This window comes from Sphaerodactylus townsendi, linkage group LG05, assembly GCF_021028975.2.
Source record: "Sphaerodactylus townsendi isolate TG3544 linkage group LG05, MPM_Stown_v2.3, whole genome shotgun sequence".
NCBI lineage: Eukaryota > Metazoa > Chordata > Lepidosauria > Squamata > Sphaerodactylidae > Sphaerodactylus > Sphaerodactylus townsendi.
The window spans coordinates 5105706-5124559 of NC_059429.1; the positions used below are offsets into that span (position 1 = coordinate 5105706).

The 18854-nt window shown below is 46.8% G+C and overlaps 1 protein-coding gene across 2 annotated transcripts; it reads right to left on the bottom strand.

The window, feature by feature from the left end:
- Window positions 1-1848: 1848 nt before the first annotated feature.
- Window positions 1849-14844, bottom strand: MED26 (mediator complex subunit 26). 2 transcript variants are annotated; one of them, XM_048498594.1, is made up of 3 exons: window positions 14429-14844; window positions 5622-5696; window positions 1849-4606 (listed from the first exon to the last, which is right to left on the bottom strand). In XM_048498594.1, the coding sequence occupies exons 1-3, from the start codon at window positions 14501-14503 to the stop codon at window positions 2921-2923; spliced, it is 1836 nt and encodes a 611-aa protein (XP_048354551.1). In that variant the 5' UTR covers window positions 14504-14844; the 3' UTR covers window positions 1849-2920. The 2 variants fall into 2 exon arrangements, with proteins under 2 accessions (XP_048354551.1, XP_048354550.1); XM_048498593.1 differs by having other exon boundaries at window positions 5622-5699; window positions 14429-14843.
- Window positions 14845-18854: the final 4010 nt, after the last annotated feature.

Below are 18854 nucleotides of genomic sequence, written 5' to 3' on the forward strand. Positions count from 1 at the left end.
TTTGCAGCCACAGGTTAGTGAGTGGCCTATCACTCCACAATTAGCATTGTAAGGGAGCAACCCTGAGCCACAGAAATGCTCATAGCTACTGGAACACCCCAGCAGCACAAGTGGGAGAATGAGGTACCCCGCACCAAGATCTCCATGGTGCCGCGCCCCCCCCCCCCCCAGTGGTGGGATCCAAAAATTTTAGTAACAGGTTCCCATGGTGGTGGGATTCAAACAGTGGTGTAGCGCCAATGGGGCTGGGCGGGGCACGACGGGGGCGTGACTGGGCATTCTGGGGGCAGGGCATTGCTGGGCGGGGCTGTGGCAAGGATGCAGCCGCTGCACTGGTCCTTGGGCGGGAAACGAATGCACGCAGGCGCAGGCTGCCACACACGCCGGTGCACCTCCTGCTAGACTGCTTCAAGTTCTGTGCGCTACTGCTCAGAGGAGGGGCGTAACTAAGGCAAAAATCACCAATTAGTAACCCCCTCTTGGCACACACAAATAATTAGTAACCTACTCTCGGGAACCTGTGAGAACCTGCTGGATCCCACCTCCCCCCCCCCCCCCCCCGGCAAAGTGATGCACCTACGTTCTGGTGCTGTTTGCTTGTCTGTGTGACCTCTCCCTTCAGGGACCACAGGACTGTTAAGTGGCAGGAAATTGGAGCCAAAGGAAGCTGCCTCCTCCTTCCCATTTGCCCTCCTGCAACAGGCTCCTTCACCACAGACTCAGGATGGTTGCCCCTGTTCCTTCTCACCCTGCCTTCAGAGCTTTTTAATATCTTTCTGGATAAACTTAACGGGGAAGGTTTTTGCCTGGCACGGGAATAACAAGGGATGGGGAAAGTCTCTAACCTGTCGTTTTGCACAGGAAAGAAAAGGGAGGGGGGAGCAGGCAGCTAGCGACAGCAAAGAGCTTCTGGCATCACTGCAGCAAGCAAGCTTGACTCTCCCCCCTCAGTCGGAGGCAAGGGAGCATGACCTCCTTTTCACCCAGAAACAGGTCTGCGATGTCTTGCTTTCTTATCACAGGGCTGAAGGGGGTGGCCGCCCTCACCAAGCACTGAGGAACAAGAGCCTACATGGCTAGAACCAGCTGTTTGGGCCCTGCCGGACCTTGGAGAGTTCCGCAGGGCCTGCAAAACCGAGTTGTTCCACCAGGCCTTTAGAGAGACCAGCCACTGACGGTGCCTCTGCCCCCCGCCTCTGCCCTCCTCTGCTTATAGGGGTCCCTAACATCATCGGGACCCATTATTCTCTTCTGGGGAGGGTTGTATATGGGTTTGTGGGACATTGTTTTAAAACTTGGATGTAATTGTTTTAACTTGGATGTACGTTTTTATATATCATATTTTATATTGTTCACCGCCCTGAGCCCTTCGGGGATAGGGCGGTATATCAAATCTAATTAATAAACAAACAAACAAACAAACAAATAAATAGAACAGGGACCACCCAAAGGCCAAGCCATACACGTAAGTTGCAACATCTGATTTCCCCCCAGGAAAGAGACATGGAGGCAACCAGTGGAAGCTTCTGCTGACATCCCATTAACAGACAGACCAGATTAACCTTGGCTAAAGGCTAATCCCAGGAATTGGGGTTTTTTTTGGTGTGTGTGTGGGGGGGGTGTTGAATGCTCAATACAAAATGTAATTTCTGACCAACCACAGAATGAGCTCCAACTTGCTTCTGCCAATATGGTAAAAACCAGACATATTTCAAAATCCACCTGGACACACACAGGGCAGCAAGTGGAACGACAAATCCCCACGAAACCCAAACAAGATGCAACTCACCAACCAAAATGCATTTTTATATATATATATATATACAGAAATATAAAAACAACAGTGCGTTTTGTGCAAATTTCGTTTTATTTCCACATTTATATCACAACGTGTCCACTTAAAGGACCAATAGCAAAGTTGCTCCTTCTGTGTCTCAGGAACACAGAAGTCTAGGTACTGTACATTCACTAAGGCTCTGTTTTTGCAAATCGCATTTGTGATGGGTATCCGTAAGGCAAACAATATCTAAAGGAATGGTAACAAGTATATTTCCAGCATACAAACAGGCTCCCATTTCCCCCTTCACAGGACATTTACAAACTAGTAGCACCCTCGGCCAGTACTTCTCGATTTTTTAAAAAAAGAAACAAACAAAAATCATTCTTCCCTCGCTCCCCCACGTAATGTTCCCAGGGAGCGCATATGCACGCCGGCTGGTGGGATGCCAGGAGAGCGGTCACATTTTCTGCAGCATCTTTCAGACCGAGCTGACGTAAACCCAGATCCAGCGGCAGCACCACCTAAGGCAGGCAGGGCTGCAGACTGTCCTCTCCCCTCCCCACCGGACTTGTAGCACAACACATTGTGGCCAACCAAACTTCTGCACCGAGGGACTGCTCAGCTGGTGTGCAGCTGCAATGCAAACAAGAGGCAACGGACAGTTCTGCACAGATCGTTTCCCGATATCTCACGGCCATATTATATTTCTTAACAAGAAAAAAGAAAAACCAAATCAAATACAAATAAATAGACTCACCTAGTGTGTCAATGTTCCACTTCCACAATGCCCGCCTGTGCCTGCCTGTCTTCAGGTTCTGGCATTCTCAAGAGTGCTGGAAACACCTCTCACCTCGTGGGGACTAACTCTTTAAGGGCTGGCTTGCTAGAGAGTTGGGAACTCTACCATCTCTGTGTGTTTTTAAATCAACCTTTATTATGCCTTCCTTTGCAAAATGTGTTAGTAAACTGGTGGCAGCTCCTCACAAAAAAAGAGGAACAGCCAGAATCCAGGTCTTGTACATACCCTCTGCCTGGTAAGCCTGTTTCAGCGCAACGGGGTAGGGTGGGGATTTGGGGGTGGTTCAGCACCTGCCCGTTTTACTATCTGCCAGTGTAAAAAGCTTCTTAGCAAAACTGTACTCAGTCTAGGCAGACATAAGGCAGGATGTTGAGGTGCCCGTCATCCCCGTGTGGGTCTAGCGATATGCACTGCGTCCAATCATACCAGTTACCCTGTGTATCATAGCAACCATTCACACCCGGCCAGTGGTGGTCAGATATTCTGTTGAGGTCCTCCCTTGTGACCTCTCGTGTCACCCCAGGCAAGTTTGTGGGTTTGCTGCTGACAGGAACCAGAACATGGGTCTTTCTGGCTTCCCTCCTAGTGCTTTCCTCTTGCTTTAAATATTGAGACATGAAGTAGGGGGCCCCTGGAGTTTGCACTCCCGAAGAGGACAGCAAGGTACTCTGCCTATCCAAGTAGGACTGAATGATTTCATTCCTGGACAATTCTTTCCAATTAGTTTGTTCGAAGGGGCTCTGCAGCAGGGGCGGGGCTTGCTCCTGCCTGTCAGAGTCTGTCCTGTGCGGCTGGGCAAGAGTGAGGTCCGCCTGCAGAGAGTCCCTCTGTGCCAAAGGTTTGATCTCGCCCGTCTTGGGGTCGAAGGTGAGCCGCCTCTCCTTTTTTAACCGGACGGGCTTCACACCTGCTTCTAGCGCCTGCCCATCCAAGTTGACCACGTAGTCTTTAGGCCGGTATTTTTTCTTCTTCCTGCTGTCGGACCCCGATGCAGTGCTGTCGCTGTCCATCTTTGAGGTGTCTGGCGAGAGGTCAGCCAAGGACTCAGCAAGGTGCAGGCTGCTCCCATCGCCAGGGGATAGTCCTGTGGCAAGCCAGTGTTGGCTCTCGGGGGCTGTCTGCTGCTCCTGGGAATGCAGAGGCGGCTCTGGGCCCACCGGCTGAGCTGCCTCCAGCCTCTTGGCCAGCGTTGGCGGCGTTGGCGGGTGTGTCAGAGAAAGAGGTGGTGATAAGGGCACTGCCACTGCAGCATCCAAGAGGGGAGGCCTCAGAGACGAAGGCGGCACAGAGCCCTTCGGAGAGCATGTGGCGTGCTGACGAGCCAGAGTTTCCAGCCTGACGTGCCTGGGACAGAACGAAGAGCGGCAGGGGCTCCGCAGCTGGCTAGCAGCCTCCTCCACTCTCTCCTGCTGCTGCTGTTGCTGCATCACTGCTGTCTTGAGCAACAAGGAAGTTCCAGAAGATTTGAAGAGCCCTGGAGAGCTCGTGTGGGGCCTGACCGCATTCACTGGAATCTTACTGAGCTTGTCATTTTCACCCAGCTCTGCTCGACTACCTTCTGGCCCAGGCAGGGTGGTCACTTCTGGAGGGCTGGGGAAACTCTCAGGGCTCCCTCCAATCCCATTGGTGGGGGGCGGGGAAGAGTTCTGTAATACTTCATAGATGGCTTTTGAAACTTTTGACGGAGGAGCACCTTGGGGGTCATCGTGGGGTTCACCTCTCCGCTTCCGGTTGCCTGGCTTCTCTGATTTCGGAGAGTTCAGCTTCTGGACATCATTCCTGTTCTTCACATCGTGAATGGGCTTGGATCCTACCACAGCCACAGGGGGGATTTCCATGCGGCAGTTGTGAGCTCCACCATTTGCTGATCCAGGTGGATTTGATAACCCCCTTGAGACAGTCTCATTTTGTGTTACAGGCTCGATCAGCTTCTGCCAATTTCGGAGCAGTTTTTTTGCACGTTTAGCCAACTCCTCGTTCTTGGTTTTCTTCCGCACGTCATTAATCAACTTGCCCAGTCTCGTTTCCTATTTAAAAAAACAAAGCATCAAGGAAGAGATGTCACTTCAGAAGATTCACAGCTGAGTTGTGCCACAGCCACACAAGAATCCTGACATTTACAAGTGCAAAAGAGGGGCCTTATTCCTCCAAACTGATACATCAGTAATGTATCCCCTGCAGTCTGCCCCCACCTCCTGGAAATAGAAACTAGAACCAGAAGGAGTACAGGGAACAAGATGTGTACACACACAACTTCCATGCCTCCCCCCCGCCCCAAAAGAATCAGGGCAAGATTAACTGTCAGCTCTATAGCTCAGGTTACAAGGGTAAGGCAATGCTCACCACTGAAATCAGCTAATAAGATTTGGGAAGGGAGTAGTGAGCCGCTACTGCATGTATCAGAAGCATTTGGGCAGCATGGCAAAGGGCCGTGTATTTTCAGGACAGGAAACAACATGGGGTGGACCGATGGGCATTAGCGCCACAGCTGGAATCTGTACTCCCCACCAATTAGGGGAAGGAAATAAATTTTAAGAGGGAACTTCTGCTAACGACCCTCAAGCCATCCCCTCCCCCAGCTCTGCCTAACGTGCTGCACAGGCCACTGCACTGCAAGCACCATTTAGTATGTGGCACAGTGCCACGTCTCTTCATGCAGCCCTGCTGCTGCCTTCCCACACCAAGGAAAGTGGTAATGAGACAGTTCTGCATTAAGTGTCGAGTGAAGCCAAAATTAAACAAGGTGAGAAACAAGAGCTTTTTGCTGCCAGCTTTTCCTCTAACGCCAGCCGCAACTGAACCAAGGCAAGAGGTGAGATAAGTGCAGCTCACTGCCATCGACAGAACGGAAGGCCTGCCAGGTTATCTCCAACGTGGCATACCAAATACCGTGAAGTCAGAAGCCGATGGTCGGCACTGCGATGGCTGCTTCTTCCAAACTGAGAGTACCCCCCTCTTGTAAGCGCTTTTTAACTTCTGCGCGGAAAGCTGGCTGCTTGCTGAAAACAATCAAGGAGGGAAGGGCTTGACATGGAAACATACCTCAAGAACCTCTTTGGTAATGGGATATTTCTCCAAGCTGGAGATCACTTCCAGTACCACCACCATGTTATGTATCTGCTAAAAAAAGGGAAAGAATAGAGAATATAACCATCACTTGAGAAAAAACAAGGGGTCCTCTGAAGCTGGAGGACTCTCTACTGCAGCCATTCTCAACCATGTCCCAGGGGTACCGTGGCAACACTACCGCCCCCCCCCTCATTTTTGTGGTGTCTCCCACCAGCGCCAGCAAGGACATGGAGCTGGCCCATGGGGCAGGGCCAGCCACAAGGTCAGCAGCTACCCCCCCCCCCCAGTGCTACCCTTCACCCTGGGAGGGGAAGGTGGGGTGTGTGGCAAGCAGGGGCAATGGGAGGGAAGGTGGAGGGAGGCGGCAGGGGTACCGGGAGATATGAAGAGTGAGGTCAAGGGTACCCTGACCTCGAAAAGGTTGGGAAACACTGCTGTACTGTAACATGCTATAAAAGCTGAGCTGCAACAATCTGGCTCAAGTACAAATGTTGCGAAGACAGCCCCAATGCAGACCCCACATTCATTCAAACCAGAGGTGGGACCCAGCAGGTTCTCACCAGTTCCCGAGAGTGGGTTACTAATTATTTGTGTGTGCCGAGAGGGAGTTACTAATTGGGTCCGCTTTTCCGTCTCCACGCCCTCGCCTCCCCCTCTCTTCTTCTTTCTCGTAGCCCGGAGCTTGCCGGGCTAGTAAGAGGAGGGACCCTTTAACTACTGTTGGGTCCAGGGGACTCTTTACTTGCTTGGTAGGCTATTTATTTTGGCACTCTTGTCTGTTCATTTTATGATATAAATTGTGATTTACCATGATGCTTGGCCACTTAAAAGCTGTATTCCTGTATGTGAGAATGTTATGCTAATCTGTGTCTCTAATCCTGGATTAATTGATGTGAAATATCTGCAGAATATACAGTATGGATTGCGAATTCTAGTTCACAATGGATGATGTTCTGGTTTATTTTTTTACTTTAAACAGAAGAAGAAGAGTGGATTTATATCCCCCCTTTCTCTCCTGCAGGAGACTCAAAGGGGCTTACAATCTCCTTGCCCTTCCCCCTTCACAACAAACATCCTGTGCGGTGGGTGGGGCTGAAAACTGTGACTAGCCAAAGGTCACCCAGGAATAAAAAGAGAGTGTTAATGACTGATTTTAAGTATTTATGGGGTTAAAGGATTACAAAGCATTTTGTATAAGTGAAAGGTGAAAGGTACTAACTACTAATGCTTACTCAATTTTTTAAAAAGTCATGACCTGTGTATCCTGGCAGTAGCCTTGATATCTAGCTCTTGAATATGCCTATGCAGTAGGAATGGGTCCATTGGATCCACGCTTTAATGAATTTGTGGTCTTAATCTAAAGTGCAAATTATCTTTGGAGTATTGAAATGTATTAGGCCCCTTCCAAGGAATATAGTTAACAAACAGTGGTGGATTTTAGTGAATCTCTCACTAAACTGTAGTGACCCACTGCATGATTCTTACAGTTGGTATACAAGTCCTGTTGTTTCCTATGTATCCGGTTAGCGAAGGTAGAAAACGGGATAATTCTCCCAGTTGGGCTGTTTTAAAAACATGTTTTAGAAATATGGTAAAGTTCCTTGTTTAAGGAAAGTATCCTTCTTTTGATTTCTAGAAACAAAATTAAGTATTTGAAAGTATTAAGTATTTGACAGGCAGTCAGTTAGAGGAGAAGTAGTTGTTTCTGTTGGCTGTAGGCGATAGGACTTGCTATAATGAGTTTAAATTACGGACAGAAAGATACCAGCTGGAAATTAGGAACTTTTTTTTTTACAGTAAGAGTTTTTTACAATAACTGAGAAATTATTAATGCCCCGCCCCTGGAATGCCTGGCCACGCGCCTCGTCAGGTGCCCTTCGGCACTTCCAGCCCCATTGCCATTGGCGCTACGCCACTGTTTGAATCCCACCACCATGGGAACCTGTTGCTAAAATTTTTGGATCCCACCACTGATTCAAACTCAGAAGCTGGACAACGGTCCCTTCAAAAAGAGAGCTTAGGGCAGAGACTGCCTGTTAGCGTAGGCCTCTCACTGTGACGGCAACATCTACTGTTGCAACTCAACTCCACTGCGTTCATTATGAAGTGTGCCACCAACATCATAACAGCTGGGGAACATAAAGAGACCAAAAGTAAGTGCCCTGGTATGCATAGCAATGGGACACACAATATATTATCGGGTAGTCCAAGACATCCATTGGGTGAAATCACAAAAACCATGCTGAAGAAGTAATTGGGAAAAGAGGATGTGATGCACATGGCAAACAGCTATAGAATTCAGCAATTCTTTAATGTCATCCTGAAAACTTGATAGAACAAATGCAATGGCACACAGACAGACAGTTCTAAAGCATCACACTGTGCTCTGGGCCCACACAAAGAGCCTCATGAAGCAACACTCCTCTTCCATCAAAACAACATTACAAATCAAGGACACATACATGGCTTCTGTAGGAGAACAAATGCAACAGAAAGCACTTATTTAAGGCAAGATGTAAACAAGCCAGACCCTTGGCCAAGAGACGCTAAACTGTTTGGTGCTTCAGAGGTATGCTTGGTTCCAAAGCATGATGCAGTTTCCAAATAATAAGTTCCAGGTAAGAGCATGCACGCACACACGCACATGCACACACACAGAGGAAGGCTACTCCACACGACCTTTCCTGATTTCCATCTGCATCAAGGTCCTCCCATGATCCTTTATTTACCTCCCTAAAGATGACCCGAAGCAGATTACAAGATTGTTCTTAATTTATAATTAGAATCACCATCCATGTGAAACAGGCTGACAGAAATTATCCCAAGATAAATTATCCCAGTACAGTTCCACAACAGAGTGGCAATCTACACCCTGTGTCTCTTGGATCCTAGTGTGGCACTTTAACCACTATACCACGCAAACTATTCCATTACTTTAAACATAAAAAGACACAAACTGGTTGGTCTGGCCAAAGTGTGAAAGCAATTATTTCACAAGGAAAATACTAATAGATTTAAGGTAGAGGGGACATCAATGATGGAACAAACTGCCCAACCCTGAGTTACTCTATGGCAGTGGTGGCGAACCTATTGGCACTCCAGATGTTCATGGAATTGGGATTCCATGGGAATTGTAGTCCATGAACATCTGGAGAGCCGCAGGTTCCCTACCCCTGCCTTAAACATAAAAAGACACAAACTGGTTGGTCTGGCCAAGTAGAAAGCAATTATTTCACAAGAAAAATACTAATAGATTTCCATGCAGAGGGGACATCAATGATGGAAACAAATCGCCCAACCCTGAGTTAGCTCTCTATGCAGTGGTGTATGCAACCCATTGGCACCTCCATAGATGTTCATGGAACAGACCCATGGGAATTGTAGTCCATGAACATCTGGAGAGCCGCAGGTTCCCTACCCCTGCCTTAAACATAAAAAGACACAAACTGGTTGGTCTGGCCAAAGTGTGAAAGCAATTATTTCACAAGGAAAATACTAATAGATTTAAGGTAGAGGGGACATCAATGATGGAACAAACTGCCCAACCCTGAGTTACTCTATGGCAGTGGTGGCGAACCTATTGGCACTCCAGATGTTCATGGAATTGGGATTCCATGGGAATTGTAGTCCATGAACACCTGGAGAGCCGCAGGTTCCCTGCAATTCCTGCCTTAAAACATAAAAGACACAAACTGCTTGGTCTGGCCAAAGTGTGTGCTAAATTATTTCACAAGGAAAATACTCAATAGATTTAAGGTAGAGTACATCAATGATGGAAACAAACTGCCCAACCCTGAGCATTTCTATGGAGTAAGTGGTAGAGACCCATTGGCACTCCAGATGTTCATGGAATTGGGATCTCCATGGAATTGTAGTCCATGAACACCTGGAGAGCCATGCAGGTTCTCTACCCCTGCCTTGCAGAACATAAAAAAAGACACAAAACTGGCTTGGTCTGGCCAAAGTGTGAAAGCAATTATTTCCACAAGGAAAATACTAATAGATTTTAAGGTAGAGGGGACATCAATGATGGAAACAAAACTGCCCAACTCCTGAGTTACTAATAATTTTATGAGAAAGTGGTGGCGAACCTATTGGCACTCCAGGTGTTCATGGAATTGGGATTCCATGGGAATTAGAACTATGAACAATCTGAGAGCCAGAGAGGTTCCTACCCTGCCTTAAACATAAAAAAGACAAACTGGTTGGTCTGGCCAAAGTGTGAAAGCAATTATTTCAGCTGCTGAAAAATACTAATAGATTTAAGGTAGAGGGGACATCAATGATGGAACAAACTGCCCAACCCTGAGTTACTCTATGGCAGTGGTGGCGAACCTATTGGCACTCCAGATGTTCATGGAATTGGGATTCCATGGGAATTGTAGTCCATGAACACCTGGAGTGCCATAGGTTCCCTACCCCTGCCTTAAACATAAAAAGACACAAACTGGTTGGTCTGGCCAAAGTGTGAAAGCAATTATTTCACAAGGAAAATACTAATAGATTTAAGGTAGAGGGGACATCAATGATGGAACAAACTGCCTGTAACCCCTGAGTTATTTATGAGAAAAGCAGGATAATCTCCATTGGCACTCCAGATGTTCATGGAATTGGGATTCCATGGGAATTGTAGTCCATGAACACCTGGAGAGCCGCAGGTTCCCTACCCCTGCCTTAAACATAAAAAGACACAAACTGGTTGGTCTGGCCAAAGTGTGAAAGCAATTATTTCACAAGGAAAATACTAATAGATTTAAGGTAGAGGGGACATCAATGATGGAACAAACTGCCCAACCCTGAGTTACTCTATGGCAGTGGTGGCGAACCTATTGGCACTCCAGATGTTCATGGAATTGGGATTCCATGGGAATTGTAGTCCATGAACACCTGGAGAGCCGCAGGTTCCCTACCCCTGCCTTAAACATAAAAAGACACAAACTGGTTGGTCTGGCCAAAGTGTGAAAGCAATTATTTCACAAGGAAAATACTAATAGATTTAAGGTAGAGGGGACATCAATGATGGAACAAACTGCCCAACCCTGAGTTACTTCCATGGCAGGAAATATAACCTATTGTTAATCTAGATGTTCCATGGAATTGGGATCATGGGAATTGTAGTCCATGAACACCTGAGTGCCAGTAGGTTCCTACCCCTGCCTTAAAATATAAAAAAAAGACAATAAAACTGGTTGGTTCAAGCAAAGTGTGTGGAAAGCAATTATTCTACAAGGAAAATACTTCAATAGATTTAAGGTAGAGGGGACACTCAATGATGGGAACAAACTGCCCAACCCTGAGTTATTTATGAGTAGTGGTGTATAACCTAACTCCAGATGTTCATGGAATTGGGATTCCATGGGAATTGTAGTCCATGAACACCTGGAGTGCCATAGGTTCCCTACCCCTGCCTTAAACATAAAAAGACACAAACTGGTTGGTCTGGCCAAAGTGTGAAAGCAATTATTTCACAAGGAAAATACTAATAGATTTAAGGTAGAGGGGACATCAATGATGGAACAAACTGCCCAACCCTGAGTTACTCTATGGCAGTGGTGGCGAACCTATTGGCACTCCAGGTGTTCATGGAATTGGGATTCCATGGGAATTGTAGTCCATGAACACCTGGAGTGCCATAGGTTCGCCACCACTGCTCTATGGTTAAGGAAACCTAACACACACCGGCATCAGATCTTATGGGCAAAGAATGAGGCAGTGAAGAAAGTCAGACAAGATCAAAGATCAAAAGTCAAAACAAGCCAGTTGCCTGGAAGACCATTTGCATCTGCAAGGAAGCCACAGATCTTACCTCAAACCAGCAGGACACAAAAATCTTACACAAAAACAACAGCTAAACAGTTGGATGGATTTAACTTTGCTGAAAGGCTGTAGTAAAGCCCTAGAAAAAGGGCCAAATGTGCAGAATATTGACAGGATGACAGTGAAGTCAGTCTCAAATCTTCGTGAGATGAAGATACTGGAAGTAGAGTAGGCATGGGAGAGAAGGTGGAAGAGCTGCACTTGGGCAAACAGAACCCTACATCTACACCGCAAATACTTATTCCTAGATCAGCAAGGAATCCAAGGCCCCATCCAATTTCTACCCCTCAAGGATCAGCTCACCAGCTCAGTCACAAAAAACACAGCTCTGCTTAAAGCCTGCTGCACGTCTCTAATATATGTGATGCGTTCTGAACAAGAGAAATGTGTCATGTATATATGTACTAATAACCACCTCCTAGAGTGGTCAGGGCTGCACCATGCCAGCATGACTTGAAGATGGCTCATTCTACCTGCGAAGAAAGATCTGGAGAAGCAGCTGTAGCCACAACCCTACTCGTTACGATGAAGTGGCCACTCCCACCATTGCAGAGAATAGTGCAAAATTATAGGAGCTGCATTTCTCCAGCCCAGCTTTAATCATTTAGTCACCCAGCTGTTATTAATCAGCTCTGGACTTTTGTGGTGCCACTTGTTTATGGCAACAAGAGAGGGCCAAGATGAAGCCCATTACAGGGGTCACATGTACCTAAACTGCTTACTGCTCACAAAAGACCCCACAAACGGAAGATCATACAGTGAACTTCCAGAAGGGCCTGTTGCTTGGAACCAGGTCAACCAAAGATGGTCCTCTATTTTTCTAATCTGCATCTCCTCATTAGTTCTTGTTGCCTCAGTTCTCTTCAACATGGGAACTGTACTGTGTATTAAGCCTAAATTACATGCTATTCTCTTTAACCACTACCTACCCAAGGTTCTGGATTTCCTAAACTACGCAAAGCAACCAAGTCCAAAGGGGGAGGGGGTAGGATATTAAATCAAATAAATAATAACCACCGCCACCTCCTCTGGTCTTGGTTTATACAGGGCATCAACTGCAGTCTGTGCCCTGCTGATGAATGTGCTAGTCACTGAACATCAGAAGAGCCTTGCTGAGTCACACCAATGGTCCATCTATTCCAGCACCCTGTTTTATACAGTGGTCATCTATGTGTGCTGGAAGGCCAATAACAGGACACAGAAGTTGAGGCTTTCTCTGATGTAACTTCCTAGCATTGGTAGAGTCCAAGCAAGGAAGAGATCTGCTTCTTAATGGGAGGGGGGGGGGTCCCTTTAGTCATTAATAAATCTCTCCCCTGTAAATTTGGCTAATCCATCTATTCTTGTTGCCATCACTACATGCACTAGCAGTAAACTTCACATCACTACATGCACTAGCAGTAAACCTCACAATGCAATGACTCATTATGCAAATAAGTACTGTTGTCAATTCTGAATGTATTCTGAATCCAGTGCCCCTGAATATTAATATTATATGTGAGAAAGTGTTCTCTCTATCCACTGTTATCACTTCATGCATAATTTAAACTTCTACTCAGTTCTCCTTTATATTTTTTTTCCTAAACTGTAAAGCCCCCAGACATCATCCAGAGCAGTGGTTCTCAACCTGTGAGTCGGGACCCCTTTGGGGGTTGAACGACCCTTTCACAGGGGTCGCCTAAGACTCTCTGCATCAGTGTTCTCCATCTGTAAAATAGATAAATGTTAGGGTTGGGGGTCACCACAACATGAGGAACTGTATTAAAGGGTCGCGGCATTAGGAAGGTTGAGAACCACTGATCCAGAGCTTATAATATTTGAAAGTGCTCAGATTCAATACATTAGACAAAAATAGGATTGCAGCTCAGAAGCATATGTGCTTCTGGGGCAAACAGAAGTAGGCTCCTTTAAGCCAGAAGAGCTTTCCCAACACAGCCCAATCCCAAAAGGAGGTCAATACCCGCATCTTGGACCAGCAATTCACAAACTGGGGGGGGGGGAGCGCAAATGACTTCAGTATGTATTGTCGAAGGCTTTCACAGCCGGATTCAACTGGTACTGGTGGGTTTTCCAGGCTGTGTGGCCGTGGTCACAAGATCCACCAGACCACGGCCACACAGCCCAGAAAAGCCACCAGAACCAGTTGACTTCAGTATGTTTGTCACACCTGTGAAAAAGGCAAAAGTACAGCACATGAAGTCATGAGGGGCAGCACCTCGCTGTGGACAAAAAGTATGGGAGAGGCAGCAAGTTTTGAAAGGAGATGATGGCAAATTCCGTGACAGAGTGGTTTAGACCCTACAACAGAAGGTCCCAAAGATCTAACAGGCCTGTGCAAGTTCAGGGCAGGACTCCCCCACACCAAGACAATCGGGAAAAGGTTTCAGGACATGAGATATACACTCAATGCAAGAAACTAACAGAACAGAGGGAGAAGCAGCACAGCATTACGAGGTAGAGAATCCTGGAGACAAAAAGGCAACTGGCCCCAAAACTACAGCAGCCTGGATCCATTTGCGTGCCAGGCAGGAGCAAGCCTTTTACCAGCAGCAGCAGAGCTGCTTTCCTAGTCCCTGTCCTGGGTGGTACCAACCCCAAAACATGATGGGGGGGGGCCAACCAAGGAGAAAACCTGTGAGGGTACTTGGAAGAGAGAGAGATGAGACACAGAGAGCAATTGTGGAGGGAACAAGGAGTCAGAGAAGGGAAGCCCCCCCTGGGGCAGGTGCCAAGCAATTGGAAAGGGGGCGACCCCCCCTCCCCCAGGTACAACAAGGCAAGGGGCAGGGGAGTGTCCTTTGACCTTCGGGATGGAGCTGTCCCTGCTCTTCCTATGGAGGGGGAGCCAAATAAGGTAACCTGGAAGGCCTTCCCCTCGCCCAACGCAGCCTGGCCTACGGGGTGGGACGGAGGTGCCCTCTCTCCCGACGCCCGCCCGCCGTCCACCCGGTCCCCGCACTCACGTTGCTGCGGGGGTCGATGGCCTGCAGCAGCCGGTCCCTGATCTGCTGCGGGGAGGGTCCCGGAGCCGCTGTCATTGCCCCCCTGGGGAGGAGGCGATGGGGAGGGGGGAGCCGAGGCAGGCGGGCGGGGAGAGGCGGCGGAGACGCCCCCCTCTTCCTGCCGGCCCCTCTCCCTCCCCGGCCGGCCTCTCCTCGCGGCCTCACTCGCCGGCCTCGCCGCGGGGCAGCCGGCCTCGCCGCATGTTCCGCCCGCGCCCCGGGGCAGGTGGGCAGTCGCCGCGGAGGGGGGCCCGGGGTCGGCCTGGCCCGGGGGCTGCTCGGCTGAGGAGGAGGAGGAGGCCGAGCTCAACTGTGGGCAGGAGCCAGCCCGCGCGGTGCACCATGGGACACGCCTGACGGCGGCGGCGCAGGCACGCCGCACGGCGTCTCTGTGGCGTCACGGCGCACCAGCTGCGGGCCGACGCGCAACAGCCCCCCCCCCTCCCCCGCTCGCCTCTCCCCTCGGGGAACCAGCTGCTCCTCCGCGCCTGCGCAAAGGGTCCCCCTCGCTCCTTGAGGGATGGAGCGGGGGGAGGGGGAAAACAGAAGAGGAAAAAGGCGGGAAAAGGAGCCCCGCGCCCCGGGAGGGGGTGGCGCCATCATGGCCGGCGCTTTTTCTCCTCAGGAGGCGAGTAGTAGGCCGCGCGAAAATGAGTCAGCATTAAAAGAAGAAGAAAAGAAAAGTCTTCGCTGAAAATGAGCCGATTGTCTCCAATTGTTTCGAATTGTGAATTAAGTCCACCGGGTTTTACTATTTCGTTTGTTGGAGCGAAGGACTCCGCAGCAACAGTCAAAAGGAGCAGCAGTGGCGTCGGAGGTTAAGAGCTCCTGTATCTAATCTGGAGTTTGATTCCCCGCTCTGCCGCCTGAGCTGTGGAGGCTTCTCTGGGGAATTCAGATTAGCCTGGGCACTCCCACACACGCCAGCTGGGTGACCTGGGGCTAGTCACAGTTCTTCGGAGCTCTCTCGGCCCCACCCACCTCACAGGGTGTTTGTTGTGAGGGGGGAAGGGCAAGGAGATTGTCAGCCCCTTTGAGTCTCCTGCAGGAGAGGAAGGGGGGATATAAATCCAAACTCTTCTTCTTCTTCTTAAGTGGAAAGCCAAGTTTACAGCCTCTCAGTTTAGCAGCCTAAGAAGCGGTTAAGAGACTCTGCTGTCTGTTAATTGGAGTTTTGGTTGGAGTTTCTTTGCTACTGGACTGCAGAAATCTACTAACTGGCTGCAAGTTAACTGCTGAGTAAGTGGCTGCTCCCCCAGCCTGCTTTCTAATGGGACGTGGGAATCGGCAGAGAGAAAATTAGTCCATTTTACCTTCTCCTAAAACAGTCAAAAATGAGACTTCTTTCAGTTTCAGCAGCTGCCTCATAACCAACCGTTCTGAAGTATTACCAAATTGCTCTGAAGAGAATGAAGGGCTACTAAAAGCTACAGACAGGACAAAACCCCAACTAAAGCCACGGAAGAGCAAGTGAAAAGAACCTACCATGGGTCCAATTAAATCCTTAACATCCTTCAGCTAACTGCTACAACAGTAGAGCCAGTGTGATGGAGCAGCTAAGAGCAGGTGGAATGTAATCCGGAGAACCGGGTTTGATCCCCCACTCCTCCAACTGAGTGGCAGAGACTTATCTGGTGAACCAGATGTATTTCTGCACTCCCACGTTCCTGCTGGGTGACCCAGGGCAAGTCACAGTTCTCTCAGGACTCTCTCAGCCCCACCTATCTCACAAGACACCTTGTGCGGAGATGAAGGGAAAGGAGCATGTAAGCCACCTTGAGTCTCCTTACAGAAGAGATAGGTGGGATATAAATCCAAACGCTTCTTCTAGAGTATATTTGTACGGAACTGCATTCAGCCAACAGTGGAATCGGACAAATTAAAGGACAAATAGCCTTCTTAGTTAAGAAACTGCAGCTGCAGACAAAGGAGGTGGATAAAGGGCATGCCATCTCAAGTAGAGTTTCCAACAATGTTGCTGTTGAATTTACAGACTTAATTTTGTATTCCGCCCTCCCCCAAAGGGCTCTGGATGGTTCACAACATATTAATACAAGTAGAGCACAATGCCTTTAAATCTCTACTTCCCATATGAAACTAGCCTGCAATTTGCTTCCACTGACACCAAATTGGTTACATCACCTGAAAAAGTGTGTCTAACAATCTACAATTACAGGGGGTGCATTCCAAGTTGGAATACAAAGCAATCAGCATTGTGGCATTTAAGAACTCTTGAAAAGGAATATTAATTAAGGGCATTAAGAAAGGTAGAAATACTGAATTCCACTCTTCAGGCTGAGAGGATTATCCTCTCTTTTAACTTGGAGCATTTGCCGTCAGTCTTGCTCCGCTCAAGGGCCCACCTTGCTTCTAAAGGTCTGTTTTTAACTAGGGTGTTCAAGAATGACACCTTGTTACCATTAATCATAACTTAATTACCATTAAGAAAGCAACATGTTTGACCCTCACAGAAAAAGGCAGAGGCACCTTTAATAAGGGCGTTAATGAACATAATCCTTTGAAGATATCTTCCTTCAACAAACCCCCATTTATACAGTGTAGAAACAGATAATCAAAGGGTAGAAGATAATCCTAGGAACTCCTTGAAACTCCCAGAATGTGAACAAATGGAAATCCTGGAAAGATTGGACCTTTTAAAAGAAAAGTCTATTTGATAGTAAGAGTCAACATTCAACCTTCATGGAGCAGAAAAATGTTAAAAGTGAAAGTAACACCTCAAGGAGCCTTTTAATATGTAGTTCCACTAACAAGAACATAAAATTTCCATCAATGATACTGGGGGGAGTAAACCAGTTTTAACTTAAACATACTTTTATCTTGTAACATACTTTTATCTTGTAAAAGTGATAAAAATGGATCACCTTTCCTCGGTCACACAAGTGGCAAAGATCATACCCATTCAACAACTGCCCAGAATATTTCAGACCCTCTACTAGTAGACATTGATTTTGACACTCGTCTTACCAAAGGTCTTCAAAATAAAATGGTCAACGCTAATTGAGGCAAAACATGGGCACAAGAACTAGCTGAAATGGCCTGCTGCAACTCTGGGTATAATCTGCCACGGACCCAGCACCCCATTCACAAACCAACCCACAGCCAATAACTGAATCAATCCCCAGAGAGGGTAACAGCTGTGTGTTTCTGGACAGGAAATGCTCTACCTCAGAGTGTGGTGGAGTCTCATGTGGTGATTTTTAAAGAGAGGCTCAATGGCCTTCTTTCAGGAGTGCTTTTTAAAAAAATTAATATTATTTATTGTATAATCACATAATTACAAAAATCATCACAAACACACACGTACATACATACAACAATCGTAATTTTACAATTGTTGAAAAATTAATTAAAACATTTCAGGTTTAACTGCAACATTTTTGAAAAGGTAAGAGACTGAAGTAGTTTCTGTCGATTTTCTTAACCTCTCTACGTTACTTCTATCTTTTCTTCTACTATTAAACTATTTTTCCTTATACACTTATATTGATAAAAAAAGTCCTCAATCCATCAAAAAAAATTCCTGGTTGCTGCAAATCCTTTATACTATTTTTGCTAGTACTTTTAAAGAGTAAGAATTTGTGTTTCCTCATTGATATATATTCTCTTTCCCTTCTTAAAAAAATAGCTATCCTATTATTGTTTTATTGAAAAAAAACATTACCATTGGCTCTATGGGAAAGGATATCAATATTAATTCTTATTTATTTATTTCTAATATATCAGGCTGTTTCTATCCCTTATCATATTCATATCTATTCAAGGAAATCCAACTATTTCATTATATTTAATTTTTTTCCCACTTTCAGATTTTTAAATAAGGTTTCCATGTTTCTTCAAATTTCTCTGGTTTATCCTTCAACCTCCAGGTTAGTTTGTCCAATTACATCATTTCCTATAGTTTTTCTTCCCAATTCACCATCGTAGGGACTTCTTTCTTCTTCCATAGCTTGGCTATCACTAATCTAGCCGCAGTTGTCATGTAAAGAAATAAATTTTCATATTTTCATCTTTTTTCATCTTTGATCAACAAAAAGAGTTCTGGCTTAATTTTGATCTTAGTTTTTAGTATTTTCCCCATTGCTTTAGCTATCTTCTCCCAATTTTTTTATTTTATTACATTTCCACCACACGTGGATTAGCGTTCCCTTCTTTTTCCTACATTTCCAACAAATTCCCTCTGTCTGATTATTCATTTTTGATAAACATTCTGGTGTGTAATACCACCTATTAAATATTTTTATGAAATTCTCCTTCAAATTCATTGAAAGAGTAAATTTATTATTTCTTCTCCAAATATTTTCCCATTCCTCGAGAGAGATATTTCTTCCTATATCTCTGGCCCATTTAATCATTGTATCCTTCACCA

What these genes read in the sequence shown, in the direction of transcription:
- MED26 (XM_048498593.1), bottom strand. Translation starts at nt 14,503, where the DNA reads ATGACAGCGGCTCCGGGACCCTCCCCGCAGCAGATCAGGGACCGGCTG. An exon ending in CCATCGACCCCCGCAGCAAC is followed by an intron (nt 5,700 to 14,428) that starts GTGAGTGCGGGG and finishes CCCTTTTTTTAG; the next exon opens with CAGATACATAACATGGTGGT. An exon ending in TTACCAAAGAGGTTCTTGAG is followed by an intron (nt 4,607 to 5,621) that starts GTATGTTTCCAT and finishes TTTTTTAAATAG; the next exon opens with GAAACGAGACTGGGCAAGTT.